Raw genomic sequence first — 14,498 nt, 5'->3', positions numbered from 1 at the left:
ACGCATTATGTGAAGCCTAAAACTAGGTTTCTAAATTTGAAAACAGTCCAAATTATTCACCAATTTACCTCTAAATCTAATGTTTGCTAGATTATAAAAAAACTGGTATTGTTTTACTCTACTAGAAAAAGTACCATAGCTATGAAGGTTCTTGTTGTCAGGTGTCTTCAAGTTGGCTATGACGCATAGTACCCATATGTGCAATGGAATGAACACCATCAGGTACTGTATCATCTTTACAATGATTATGTTTGAATCCGGTGTTATAGCCACTGCATCCTGTCATGGTGTTGAGATTCTCTTTTTCACTGCCCTTCTAGTTGACTAACATGAAGTACTTTTCCAAGGACTTGTTGCCCTAATAACATGGCCAAAAGACACGAGACAAAGTCTTGCTACCCTTGCTTCTAATGAGCATTCGGATTGTGAGGCTGTAAATCTTTAGGAAAGCAGGCAGCTTTCATGGGTCTCCCATTGAGCGGCTGGTGGGTTTGCGCCGCCAGCCTTGGAGTTAGCAGCCCGGGCCTGGCAGTGTTTTGTTCTATTGTGCGCGGGTTGGAACCAACTCAGTGGCACTGAACAACCGAACTGTACATGCCAAGATCGCTGAAATGGCAAACGTTTTGTCAACCATATATTTACCACGATTTTAAAAATAAGAGTCCTCCGACAAGATCCATCTCCATGGAGGCACTAAGCTAGTCGAGAATCACCCAGGTTACCAATGATAGACCAAGATTTCAGAGGTCCTCCCTGATGGCAGTTCCCACCTAGCCTTCTCCCCGGGGCCCTTTTCCCCCTTAAGCCGCTTCTCTCCCGGAGTCCCCCTTTTCTTCCCCAGGAGCCCTGGTGGCTTAGGAGGTTAAGAGTTGGGCTGCGAATCTCAAGGTTCGAACTCGCCAGCTGCTCTGGGAAACCAAGAGGAGGCTTTCTGCTCCCGTAATCGGTTTACAGGCTTGCAAACAAACGTGGGCACTTCTATACTGTCTTATAGACACGCGAGTGGGAATCGATTCTATTGGCAGAGAGTCTGGGTTGGTTGGTTTTTCTTCCCTTGCACGCTCTCCCCCCGGGAGTCTAATGCATGGCTCTGCCGGCGGGAAAAGCTACATCTAGCTAATTCCTGGGACGCCTGGCTCATCACACGCAAGCGCAGGCAAGCCAGAGTGTTACGCATGCGCCGGACAAACCGAACGCCCCGCCCACTCAGCCCAGCCCCGCCCCGGGCCGAGGAACGCGTCTCTCCCCCCTCACCCACGCGGCCGCCCGGGCCACGCTTCCTCTCGCCGGGCACTGACGTACGACGCGTGACGTCATAGCAAGGCGCCGGTAGTCCCAGGGACTGCTGGCGCTACACGTGGGCTCAGATTTAGAAACTTTCCGTCTGGGCCATGGATACGCCGATTAGGCGCAGCCGGCGGTTGGAAGGTAGAAAACCTGAATCCCCCCAGAGCCCCACCTCCGTTTTGCGGGCGCGACGGGCCCTTGTAGATTTCGAAGAGGAAACGAAGGAGCCCGGGTCCCCACGGAGTCCTTCCAGGGAACCGAGCCAGGGATCCCCGCTACGTGAGGCAGAGGCAGGGGCAATCCCAGGATCACCCAGTTTCCGTCAGAATGTGGGACTGGGGTCTCCCCAAAAGCAGCCAGAGCCTGGCCCCGAGTCCCCCGAGCGTCAGCAAGATCCAAGCTTGGAGTCACCCCGTAGACAGTCAGAATCGAGCCCTAAATCTCCCCTCCATCAACCAAAGCCAAGTGAGGAGTCACCGGAGTTAACCAAGAGTATGGGGAAGCCGGGTCCGGGGTCCCCACGACGTCAGCCAGAGCCTGATGCAACCGCACCCAAGTCCTTCGCGAACCAGGCTGGACCCGACTCGGAGTTGGCCCAGAGGAAGGAGGAGGTGATCCCGGAGTCTCCCCGACATCACTTGCAACCCGGCCCAGGGTCACCAGAGCCGCCTCCTGGCCAGCAAGCGACAGGCCCGGAGCCCTCGCAGCCACTGCAGGAGCTGACACCCCAGTTGCCCGGGTCCCCCCTGTGTCAGCACGAGCCTGGCAAGCCAGCCCCAGCGGGGGAGACCGTGCCAGGGAGCGTCGGAGCAAAGAAACGAAGAGGTCCTGTAACCCAGGCCCCAGCGTCCAAAAGGCAGAAGAAGGAGGCGGAGGAGGTCCCGATGATTCCGAAGGGGAAGCCCAAGTCGGGCCGGGTGTGGAAGGATCGCACCAAGAAGAGGTGAAGTGGTAACAGTGGGCGGGGCTGGGGCCTGGGGGGGGGGGCTGGCACTGCAGTGGGAGGAGCACACAATGTGGCCCTTATAATCAAATGACTGTGAAGAGTCAGGTGACTTTTTTCATACTTCCTCCTAGAGGGTCCTCTGGCCTTTTCCTGTAGCACCTCATTTCTGCAGTCACTCAGTAGATAACCCTTCCTGGTGCCAGAGACAGAAGCCAGGCCTGACTTCATAAGGCCTTTGTCCACTAGTGTTTTTACAGGTGTTTAAACACTTGGCAGTCTGGTGGCACTGTGGGTTAAGTGTTGGACTCTAACAAGGTCCACGGTTCAAGCCCCCCAGCCGTTCTGAAGGAGAAAAATACGGCTGCCTGCCCCATAAAGAGTCTCAGAAACCCTCTGTGAAGGCTCTTTGAGTTGGAATTGACTCGGTAGCTGCAGGGATGGGTTAGGGTTTAGGTGGGGGTTCTTAGCACTCAACTCATAGCAACTCTGCACAATGGGGTATAAGGGCCTGAGTCCTGTGTCACCCCCACCCCCACCCCATGATTAGTTTCGAATGAACCGTGAAGATCCATAAGGCTTTCCTTGGCTGATTTGGGGGAGTAGTTTGCCAGGCCTTTCTTAGTCCATCTTAGTCTGGAAGCTCCACGGAAACCTGTTCAGCATCATTGCAATAGGTCAGTTGCAGATGCCTGTGAGGTGCATGGGCCAGGAACCAAGCCCAATTTTCGCACATCACTACTGCCTGGTTGATTCTGATCATAGCAACCCCATCGGGCAGGATAAACCTGCCGCTAAGGGTTTCCAAGACTAATGCCCTGCAGGAGTAGTAAAACCTGATTTTTCTTCCGAGAAGCAAGTGGTAGTTTTGAACCGCTAACCTAATGGTTAATAGCCCAATGTGTAACCCAAGGCGCCACCAGGGCTCCCCAATCTCCCACAGAGGAAGTGAGAATTCTCCCACTGTAATTAGCACTTCACTAGGGTTTGGCCAGAAGAAGGGCCTTTTCAGTAGCAGGAACAGTAGACATCATCTCGGTGAATCTGCACATCATTCCTGAGAAGCAGGTGTTCTTATTGTTATTCCCACTGCCTATGAAGAAATGAGCCTCAGACCCCAAAAACCCACTGCCATTGAGTCCACCTCAATTCATAGTACAGAGTAGAACTTAGCCTAAGGGTTTCAAGGTAATAAATCTCTATGGGAGCAGGCAACCTCATTTTTCTTCCTTTGAGCCACTGGTGGATTCAAACTGCTGACCTTCCAGTTAACAGCCCAATGTATATAACCTGCCACACGACCAGGGCTCTTGAATGAGGCTCCCCACACTCACTTTCATCCAATCGATATAAATTCATAGTAACCCAATAAAGAGTTTCCAGGGCATTGTGAATTTTTAGGAGCCCTGATGGTATAGTGATTACACATTGGACTTGGATCCACAAGGTCAGCAGTTCAAAACCACCAGTCACTCTGAGGGAGAAAGATGAGACGTTCTACTCCCATAAACAGTTGCGGTCTCAGTGGGGGTCTCAGACACCCACTGGTGCAGTTCTGCCCTGCCTTATAGGGCTGCTCTGAGTCAGCATCAACCCAATGGCAGTGAGTAAGTTGGGAAGCTCAGTGAGTAGCAGACCAGAATGTGAGCAACACAGCATATTCCAAAGCTTATGTGTGAGACTCCTGTAGACCCTCCTGGAATTGTTTTGGAGCCTCTGTAAGGACAGGCCCAAAGTCTTCTGGGTCTTTCTGGACCAAGAGCTTAGTAAATGCTCAATAAATGCCCATTGAATGAAGCAATGAAGAGACAAGAGTTTAGACTGTCAAGGAGCTCATGTTAGCTAATGGAGACCACCAGACAGTGCAGAACTGCCCCAAAAGGTTCTCTGGGCTTAAACCTTAGTCCATCATCTTGGGTCGGTGGAGGCCTGTGAGCCACAAGGTCAGCAGTTTGAAACCACCAGTGGCTCCATGGAAATAAGATAAGACTTTCCACTGCCGTACACGGTTACAGTCTGGGAATCTCAGCGGGAGAGCCGTCCCCTGTCCTCTAGGGTCACTGTGTGTCGCCATCAACTCGATGTGGCAGTGAGTTTGGTTTGGTTCTGGAGGCGGCAGCTCCTCCAGGAAGTGTCACAGCTCAGGGGACAGAGGAGGGTAGCCAAGGCTGGGGAGCACCTGGCTGCAGCCTCCCCCTTCTGCCCAGGGCAAATGCCACCTCTTCCTGCGCCTGCCCCTTGGTGTGCCACCTCTTCTGAGGGAGCAGCGTTCACTGAACGCCTGTGGTTGTTAGAACCGCCATCACACTGGGCCCCCAACTCGCGCCTCCCCAGGCACAGTGGGAACAGAGCATTGCGACCCATGGGGCTTTCATCGGCTGGTTTTTGGTGTTAGATGGCCAGACCTTTCTTCACCTGGAAGCTCTGTTGAGCCCTGTTGGGCATGCTAGCAGTACCCAAGCCTCTGCTGACAGAGGGGCGGGAGCTGTGTTGAACCACACTGCCCTCCTCTTGGACACCTGCTCTGTACTGAGTGCTCCACCCCACCCCCGTGTCATGGGAAGGATTCTCTCTGTGGAACTCAGACATCCTTGCCCAAGGTCACACAGGTAATCCGTGCTGGCTTCAGGACTGGGAACCCAGGCCGGTCGCCCTTCCAGTCTCCAAGGAAATCTTGAACTCTACTGCCCCATACCAGGGTCACCAGTGGCATGAGGCTGTGTCCATGTAAATGGGTTAAGACGAAATATAAGAAGAAATTCGATTCCTCGGTCATGCCGACCATAGGGTCTCCAGTGCTCAGTGACCAGGGCAGATGGAGAGCAGAGCCGTCATCCCAGGCAGGTCTGGCATCTCCAGGCCTGACCACCTCTTCCCTCTGGTCCCCGTGTCTGGTTAGGGAAGTGTGGCCCTGAGGGCAGGGAGGAAAGCCATGGGACCGAGTCCTCTGTGATTGGTCCTTTGGGGTTGTTCTGGGGACCGACCAAGCCGTGGGGATGGGAGGAGCCAGCAGGGGCCCTGCTGAGCTGGGGCCAAGGATGGGGGCCATGGGTGCTCCCTCCAGCCGGCCTCCCAGGCCCAGAGCATGGAAGGAAGAAGGTGACCCGGAAGAAGAATGTGGACCCTTCCCAGGGGTGGAGCCTGGGGCCAGCCCAGCAGACAGGCTGGGACAATGACTTGGGTAGTTGTCTTAGCTGCCTTCAAGGTGGTTCCTACTCCCAGTAAGCCAGTGTGCCACCGAAGGAACCCTGGCCCCGCCCTCACAGTGTGTGTGTGGCCACCATTGCCGCCAGTCTGCCCTGTCCCGGGTCTGCCTCTACCGCTGCCCCTTCCCAGGGACTGGGCTCTCCTGCTAATATGTCCAGAGTACAGGAGACAAAGCCTCGCCTCTCGGGAACTTTCTGGCCGTGCTCCTTCCCAGAGAGCGTTGTTTGTCCCTCTGGCCATTGAGTGACTGCAGTGTTCTCCAACACCTTCACTTGCATCTCCCTTATTCATCGCCCAGCTGGCACCTGGTGGGGGGGTGGGGGGGTTCCCAGACCTCCTGGCCGGAGTCCCACTGGGGTTGGTCCTCTGAGTGACGTGTTTGCTCTGCAACACTTTAAAGAGATCTTGTGAGGCAGATTGGCCCAGTATGATAATATGTTGTTTGTTTGCTTTCTTGACTTTTGCTTTGATGTCTGTTCGTGGACCCAAGTCAAAGTAACTCCCCCACCGTGACGTCCTCTGGGTCCCCGGGTTTGCCTTCCCTGTCTTGCCCGGAGTATGAGGGTGGCTCACGGAAGGCATGTCCTTTTACTGGGAAAGTAAGTGCAGATCCGAAGGAGGCCTTTGGGGCATTCTGCATCTTCGAGAAGTAACCCGATTCTTCTGTGACTGCGTGCTTCTGTCACACTTAAGGAAACCAGAATCCCCATGCTCCTACCTTCCTCATATCTCAGTTCTCGCGGAGCATCCAGCCATCTCTGCTGCCTCTGCAGGGAGCGAGTGCCCCATCTCCTGAGGCATGCACACACGGGGCCGGTGGCATTCAGAGAAGGGGCAGAGCAGTGCACGAGAGGCTGTGGGTATGGGTGTCGGTTTGGGTTCAGACCACTGTCTGGAAGGAGGTGTCCTTGGGCCAGGATCCTAGCTGTGGTTTGCCCCTCTACAATGACAAGGACGGGAGCACCCACCTCAGGCACAGAAGCAGCTGGGAACCCTGGCCAGCAGGGTCTCCCTTTCCAGCCCAGAGACGGTGGCCCCCTTAGGGTCAGGGCTGACTGCCCAGTATGTCGGGGAGGGGGTTCTGACTAGGTCTGGAGCTAAGAGGATCAGGTGGACCCTCGGACCCTAATCACCCCCCTCTGCCCCCCCCCCGCCCCCCAGGTTCTCCCAGATGGTGCAGGACAAGCCCCTGCGCACGTCCTGGCAGCGGAAGATGAAGGAGAGGCAGGAGAGGAAGCTGACCAAGGACTTTGCCCGGCACCTGGAGGAGGAGAAGGAGAAGCGGCGGCAGGTGAGGGGTCTCCACGAGGCAGTCAGCTGTGAAGGCCCGGGAGGGAGGGGCGCCCAGAGATGTGGCAAGAGACGGTCTCACAGAGGAGGGCCCACAGGGTGCCAGGCAGAGCCTGGGGGAGGGAAGCTCGGGGAGCAGGGATCTGGAGGAGGCTGGGGGGGGGGGGGGGAGAAGGTGCAGTGCTGGATGAGATCCCCAGGGGCTTCCATCCTTCTGCCTTGGCACCAGAGTGGAGTGCCCAGGCAAATCCCCCCTCCCCTGTAGGCATCCATAGCCTTGCTCTCCTGAGCCAGGGCTAGAGGCAGCAGCTGTGGTGATGGGAGGTGACCCAGAGCCTCAGCCTCACCACTGTCACTTGGTTCCTTGCCACAAGTCACCAGGTCTCCTGCCTGACTGGTGGCCAGGGACCTCTGGACAGGGGTGTCCTTGTTTTGAGGCTTTATCTCACTTCCTATGTGGCCTTGCTCACTCTTGAGCAAGATAGAACTTTCTCACTGTCGCTCGCAGAGGGCTGTGCCCACACCAGCTCTCACTTCTCCTTCCCCCGAGGGCCAGGCCGCCCTGCTGCCCTGCACTACCAAGGCCAAGAGAGGCCTGCCCCCACCCCCTCCAGCCAGGAGCTAGCAGCCCACAAAGCCAGCCAGCACTGGCCTCCCACTCCATCTAGACCCCTTCTCTGAGAGTACCCAGTGAGCCAGCTACTGTTCAAGGCCCTGTGCACAGACCAGGGTCCTTGAAAACGTTTGTGGGATAATAAAGTTCAAATATAAGAGACTTTCCCCAGGGACATTTTCAAACTCCTTCTGAATAACTCATTTATTCCCCAGAGCAGTCCTGCCGAGTCCAGGACTGGGGGAAGGCATGTTCAGAGAGAGTCCAGTGTTTGGCCCAGGAGGTAGCAGAGGCAGGGTTGCTGCAGAGCCCCTCCCCCCAGGGTCAGCTTGCTCCAGAACCCCTCCCCCCAGGGCTTGCATTCCAAGGAGCAGTCTTCAGGAGAGGAGACTCCCAAGAAGACAACTGGGAGGCAGGGTGGAGGGGGGCGGAGAGTTGATGAAGAGAAGTGTGCTAGGGACCCCAGTCTTGGGGCAGTGGGTCCCTACCCCCCATTTTGTAGCTCACCTACTCCTGTCCTCAGCTGCCTGTCCACCTTCTAGGTGGGGCCCACGCCCCAAGTGGGCACCAGCAATTCCACCTGGTGATCCAGAGCACTAGCCCTCCCCAGAGGTCTTGGGCTGCCCCCTCTCTGTCTGGGGACTCCCTGTCCTCGCTCGCCTGGGACCCGAGGACCCCGGGCTCCCAGCTCAGCTCTCCTTTCTCTGTCCTGCTCAGGAGAAGAAGCAGCGCCGCGCAGAGAACCTGAGGCGGCGCCTGGAGAACGAGCGGAAGGCAGAGGTGGTCCAAGTGGTGAGTGTCGTCCCCCCGCCGCCTCCACCTTATGCTGCACCCCCAGACTCTGCTTTGCGGGGCTCTCCCCTTCCCCACACTAAGACCCTCTCCTCACTCCCCTGCCCTCCAGATCCGAAACCCGGCCAAACTCAAGCGGGCAAAGAAGAAGCAACTCCGAGCCATTGCGAAGCGGGACACGCTGGCCCTGCTGCAGAAGCAGCCGCCCCAGCGGCCAGCAGCCCAGAGCTGACCTCGGGATGGCCTGAGATCCGCCATGGGCAGCCACCCTGAGGCCACCGGCATGGCACCCTGTGGTTCCAGAACAGCCGAACCCACCCATGGGCACCTGTGCCCTTCCAACTGGTGGGCACATCTTTGGGGAGAGCGGCCCAGAGGGGGCCTGGTGGAGGGAAGGATCAGACCCGCCCCCCATGACCCCACCACCACCATCCTGGCCCTTCTCCAAGTGCCTTCACCCCAAGAGCAGTCTGTGCTTCTGTCCCTCAGCTGCTGATGGTGGCTCCCCCCTACACGTGTGTGCCCATCTCAAGGCCCTGGGTCCAGCCAGCTTCCCAAAGGCTGCTCTGGGGACCTCGGCACCCCGTCCCACCAGCCCTATCACCCAGGAAGCTCACCACCACCTCCCCACTCTGAACACTGAGCAGTTACAGAAGGAGCGTGCAGGGCACCTGCGCGGTGGGCATAGGCGCCCCTCAGGGCTGACACTCAGGCGCGTCCATCCACAGCAAGCTGGTTTATTGAGTGGGAGCCGGAGCAGGTACAGCCTGGAGCCCTCCTCATGGAGGGAAAGCTAATAAACAAGTAAAGTGACCGGTCTGTCAGGGTGGAAGTGCGCCGCACAAGGATAAGCATTGGGTGGGAGGGGCCTGCCCAGGGTGAGGGCCCAGGGGCTGCTGGTCTCACTGTGGGAGGGGCTGGATGCTTGCTGGCCCCCAGGCGCTGCCAGGCACTGGAAGGAATCAATGAGCTGGCCAGGGGATAGGAGGGCCACCCAGCCACAGTCCGAGACAAACCAGGGTCTCTGGTCCCAGCTCGCCCGTCCTGTCATCCCCATCAAGCGATTCCTGGCCAGCCAGCACTGCTGCTGGTCCCTGGGGTGCAGAGCTGAAATCGGGCAGTCTCAGCCCCTAGCCCCAGGGGGGTAGGAGCACACAGCCTGATGGGGGAGCTATGCCAGAGGAGGTCCCAGGTGCCCTCTGGCATGGGAGCTGCCCTTTCTGGCTGGGCTCTGTGTGGTGTTGCAAAACTTTGGGGGTTCCCAGTGTTGCTTAGCGGCATCCCCCCAGAATGCCAGGCCTGCACAGGGGTGCTTCCCAAAGTGTGACAAGAGTTCCCTGTTGACTCCGCTCTGTAAACTTCTCGGCAGTGCAAAACCAGACGATGACACCACACTGTTCATCATCAAACGGGGTGGGGGTAGGGGTGGTAAATTACTGGGTCTCCCAGTGTCGGGAAGAGCCTCTGGCTCAGTAAACAAGGTGAAATGAAGATAGGAATGGAACTATTCCGCCCGGTTTTCACCCCCAAAATACATTAATGGTTTTCTATAAAAATTGCCTCTCAGCCACCCCACCGGGACATTGGGCCCAGGCCCTTGAGAAGCCACTGTCTGCAGGTGAGAGGAGGGCATCCTGAGGAGCGAACTTGCCATAGAACCACGGGTACCGGCTCCCTCCCAAGCCCTTGGGCAAGCTCAAGCTTCAAGGGTGATGTGTTCTTGTCAATGTTCCAGAAGCTGTTAGAACTCCGGCCACCTCGCTGCACTGCAGGCTGGCGGGTGGCCATCCCGCTCAGCCCTAGCCAGAAGCCAGGCTAGGCCCGGAGTTCAGCGGGCCCCTCTCGTCGTGGGAGTGCGCCCGGCCCTGGGCTGGAGGCGCGCCTGGCTGACCCCGCAGGCAGTGGAGCAGGCCCGTGCGCCAGGCTGGGGACAGCCCCGGGTCACTGGTCTGACGGTTGGTGGAGGAGGAGGCGCGGCGGCGCCGGCTGCTGCCCGGGCCACCCAGCTCGCTGTCATCCACGAGCACGCTCTCGAGCACGTTGCGCAGCGAGCGCCGCAGCTTGCGCAGCACGTCTGGGCAGGTGAGCACGTAGAGCACCGGGTTGACCACGCTGTTGACGAAGGCCAGGCTGGTGACGAAGGGCAGCGCGCGCCACACGAGCGGCCGCAGCGTCGCGTCGGAATGCGCGCGCGCCTCCAGCATGCTGAAGACGTGGTAGGGCCCCCAGCAGAGCATGAAGGCCACCACCACGGCGGCCACCAGGCGCACGAAGCGGCTGGGCCGGCGGCGGCCGCGGTGGTGCAGCTGAAGGCTCACGGCCACGTGGCTCGAGGCGATGATGGCCAGGGGCAGCAGGAAGGCCAGCAGGAACTTGCTGACGGCCAGGCCCGTCTGGCGCGAGTAGCAGGTGGCCTCGTGGTCGGGCCCCGGGTTCAGCAGCAGCATGTTGTAGTAGCACATGATGCGCCCGTCCCGCCGCCGGATGGTGTCCCGGAACACAAAGTAGGGCACGGTGTTGATCAGGGCCAGGACCCAGAGCCCCAGGCAGACCTTGTGGGCCGCGGCCACCGAGCGGTGGTTCTGCGCCCACACGGGCCGCACCACCTGCAGGCAGCGGTCCAGGCTGATGGCGCTGAGCAGGAAGCCGCTGGCGAACATGTTGAGGAAGAAGATGGAGGAGTGGAGCTTGCAGAAGGTGGTGCCCAGCTCCCAGGAGTGACCCACGGCCAGGAAGTAGGTGAAGAAGGGCAGGGAGGCGGTGGCCAGCAGATCAGACATCGCCAAGTGCAGCACCCACGTGGTGACCACGGTCTGGCGCATGCGGCAGCCTACCACGAAGAGGATGAGCGAGTTCAAGGCCAAGCCCAGCAGGCTGGCCAGGCCGTGCAGCAGCACCGATGCGTAGTCGATGTAGAGGGTGCTGGAGTTACTGTGTTTCTCAAGCCGACTCATGTGCTCCAGGACCGGGCAGAGCAGCTGCGTGCTGTTGGTCGCCATGGCAGGGGTCATCTGCAGGGAGAAAGAGGCACTGAGGCAGGCCGTGCTGGGGAACCCAGGGAAGGGGAGCTGGGCGCCCCGAGTGGGGACAGAGGAGGCTGCAGGGGGGCTGTGAGCAGTGCCGCACTAGAGCAGTTTGGTGGGGACAGTGACCTCTCAACAACATTTAACCTCCTTGATCCTCCTCTGTCTGTAGCGTGTGTTAAATCATAGCAGTACCCAGCTCGATAGGCTCTTGAGAGAATTCAATGAGTTAATATATACAAGGGTAAGAGTACAGTGTTTATGTAGCTCTGTGTGTATCTAAAGCAATAGTCATAAAACCCTTCATGAAACGAAAATATTAAAATGTGAAGCTATTGTTTCTCCACATGCCCTCCATAGGTCAATAGTTCCCGGACTTATTGGGCCTACCACTCCCTTGTCAGGAAGAAGAAAAAAAAAAAGTACTCAGCGTGGCTGCCCCCTCCACCCCTCGGCATTTAAGAAGTTTTGTCACTTTAGCCCCTACTATGGTGCTGAGTGGGCGATCTCACTGCCGCCCCTTCTGACTCATAGTGACCCTACTGAGCTGCCACAGTGGCCCTGTGGCTTTCCCAAACGGTAAATATTTATGGAAGCGGACAGCCTCATCTTTCTCCCTTCCCATGGGCAGGAGGTTCTGAATACCGACCTCCAGCTGAGCAGCCCAAAAGGAGCGCTCACTCCACCGCCAGAGCTCCCAGGACAGGGCTTTGATGTGTCTGCTTTTGCAGCTCCTCTGGATCGAGCCAGCGCCCACTTTTAGAGTCACCAGTCTGGGTCTAACCACTGCTGGCAGTGGTGTTTCCATCTCTCTCTAGCCCAGTGGTTCGCAACCTTCCTAATGCCACCTCCCTTTCATACAGTTCCTCATGTGGTGGTGATCCCCCCAACCATAAACTCATTTTCGTTGCTACTTCATCACTGCCATTTTGCTGCTGTGATGAATTGGGCGACCCCTGTGAAAGGGTCATTTGACACCCCCCCTCCTCAGGGTGCTCTAGCACCTCCCACTGCTCTAGCACCTCCCAAAAGTCCACATTCCTCCGTTCACCCCGTTCCAGCTCCGCAGCTTGGGGCTTCCTTGGAGCACTCCCAGCATGCTCCTTGGCAACATTCTTTGAGTTGGGGGAAGGGTCGCTGCTATGATTCAGCATAGCCCCCCATGGCAGCGAGCTTGGCTTTTGACTTGAAGGGGGAGACCAGAGCTGGAGGGCGAGTGAGGTAAGGTTTGCCGATTCCCAGAAGGCAGCCTTTGCTATTCACAAAGAATGACTAGGTACATTGTTGCAGTGGGGGGAAAGAATATTCCACAGCACAACTTTGTCTTCCCGGTGCACTTTTTCCCATCTCCTTAAACACTGTAATAAACCCCTGCTATCATACTGTGTCCTTCAAGAAAACCTAGCAAGATAATTCCCTTGGAATGCAAAAAATAAAACAAACATCACTTTCTGAACTGACTTCACTGCCTTGAACTTCACTGGCCTTGCAGATCCCTGTGGAAGCCACTGTTCTGCTTGAACCTTGCTCTTTGGATTGTATTGTTTCTGGCACACACCAAGCTGAGAGCCTGCCAAAGGCGGCAAGGTAGTCGCTCAAAGTCTGGAATGCCAAACCACGTGAGAGTCCAATTTCCAGCAGCTGTTGTAACAGGGCTAATTCCACAGACTCCCACCAGTTTCTGTACGTGATGTGAGCCATCGTGTCTTTGTTCATCTCGGTTGGTGGTCTTTCATCGCTCGGCTCATCTTTCAGTTCTTCCCGACCTTCCGTGAAACACTGGGTCCACCTACGAACTGTTTTCCACGGGGCCACATCCCCCATTGACTTGTTCCAACGCTTCAGTGCCAGGAGGATGTGCAGCTAAGTCTAGTTAAGAATTTGAGATTAGCTCTGACCAGGGACCGAGGCATGTATATCACAGAGCAAACCTCTCTGCAGATAAAAACTGGAACCTTCGTAACAATCCATTTTTTTCCCTTACCCACGTGGAAAGCATTTAGAACAGAGTGGCACATGTTAAACAATAAAACCAAACCCACTTGCCCACGTATGTTTAATGGGCAATGGGTTGGCTTCTTTGTCGGCAGCCCAGCACCAGACACTACCAAAAGACCAGACAAACAAATCTGTCTTGCAACAAGTACGACCAGAATGCTCCTTAGAAACAAGGCTGGCGAGACTGCGTCTCAGGCACTCCGAACCTGTTGTGAGGAGAGACCAGTCCCAGGGAAAGCGAGGGGCAGTGAAAAAGAGGAAGACCCTTGATGAGCTGGATGGACACGGTGGCCGCCACAGTGGGCTCAGACACAGGACCAGTGGTGAGGATGGCGCAGGAGCGGGCAGCTTTTCCGCTCTGCTGCGAATAGTCGCTATGAGCTGGAACCGCCTTGACAGCAGCCGGTGCCACAGCGCGGGGCTGTGCTCCTGCGGGTCTTCTTGGAAGATCAGCAGGCTTCTCTTTTTCTTCCTCGGGGCCACTGGGTGCGTTCGAACCACCAACCTAGATGCTATCTGTTGTTCAGTGCTGGCGAGTCCATTCAGACCCATGGTGGCCCCCCACTCCATCCCCCACCCCGGAGGCAGAGTAGAACTTCCCCCATCAGGTTTTGTTGGCTGTGCTTTTCCCGGGAATAGGGCAGCAGTCTGATTGTGAACAGCCAGCCTTTGAGTTAGCAGCCTAGCGCTTAACCACGCACCACCGGAGCACATCCTAGTCTAGTCCCGTGCCGCTGGCAGTCCGTGAGGCAGACGGGGAAGCCTGTACAGGGAGAGCTGGGGAGGAGAGCAGCCATGCAGGGCCTCTGTCCCCAATGGCTGGAGCCCTGCAGGATAAGCAAGGCTCATGAGGAAGGGTGGGGAGGAGACTGGGGGAGGAGGGGGGATTCTGTGCCTCTTGGAATGCCACCCTGACCCCCAGACCTTGCCTCTGCAGCTCCTCTGTGCAGCCTCTGGCTCCCAGGGTGCTTGCTGGTTCGGCGTGTTGACTATGCACACCCGAGCTGGCCCCACTGATAGCTGGCCCCACTGAGAGGAAATAAGATAAGAACCGAGCGAGGGCTGGGCCACAGAACTCCCAGGTAGGGGCCCTGGCAACGAATAGGGACAAAAGGTCTCTCCTGCCACCCAGCTGCCAGGGGACCCGGAAGCCCACTGGTGCGCCTCTGTGTAGCCACTCACTCATTCCAAATAGATGCTTGTTGAGTAGTTACTCGGGGACAGGTGCTGGAGAAGCCAGCCTCTGGCCACTGCAAAGACCTCCCCACCCCAGACATGCCTGACCACAGGCTCACCAAGACCACCCCCCCAACCCCCCCCCCCCCACCTACCCCAAGAGACTGGT

At 57.2% G+C, this 14,498-nt stretch overlaps 2 protein-coding genes across 2 annotated transcripts; one reads left to right on the top strand and one right to left on the bottom strand.

Annotated features, from left to right (window-relative positions):
• Nucleotides 1-1,313: 1,313 nt before the first annotated feature.
• Nucleotides 1,314-8,965, top strand: CCDC86 (coiled-coil domain containing 86). Its single transcript, XM_075545656.1, has 4 exons — nt 1,314-2,230; nt 6,599-6,728; nt 8,058-8,132; nt 8,245-8,965. The coding sequence occupies exons 1-4, from the start codon at nt 1,392-1,394 to the stop codon at nt 8,362-8,364; spliced, it is 1,164 nt and encodes a 387-aa protein (XP_075401771.1). The 5' UTR covers nt 1,314-1,391; the 3' UTR covers nt 8,365-8,965.
• Nucleotides 8,966-9,253: 288 nt separating this feature from the next.
• On the bottom strand, nt 9,254-11,134 carry PTGDR2 (prostaglandin D2 receptor 2). The gene has a single exon (XM_075548039.1). The coding sequence runs from the start codon at nt 11,129-11,131 to the stop codon at nt 9,932-9,934; it is 1,200 nt and encodes a 399-aa protein (XP_075404154.1). The 5' UTR covers nt 11,132-11,134; the 3' UTR covers nt 9,254-9,931.
• Between the last annotated feature and the right edge of the window lie 3,364 nt (nt 11,135-14,498).

The sequence above is a fragment of the Tenrec ecaudatus genome, chromosome 4 (genome assembly GCF_050624435.1).
Source record: "Tenrec ecaudatus isolate mTenEca1 chromosome 4, mTenEca1.hap1, whole genome shotgun sequence".
Taxonomy (NCBI): Eukaryota; Metazoa; Chordata; class Mammalia; order Afrosoricida; family Tenrecidae; genus Tenrec; species Tenrec ecaudatus.
The sequence above is the reverse complement of the archived record's forward strand: the minus strand, read 5'-3'. Positions and strand labels throughout refer to the sequence as shown.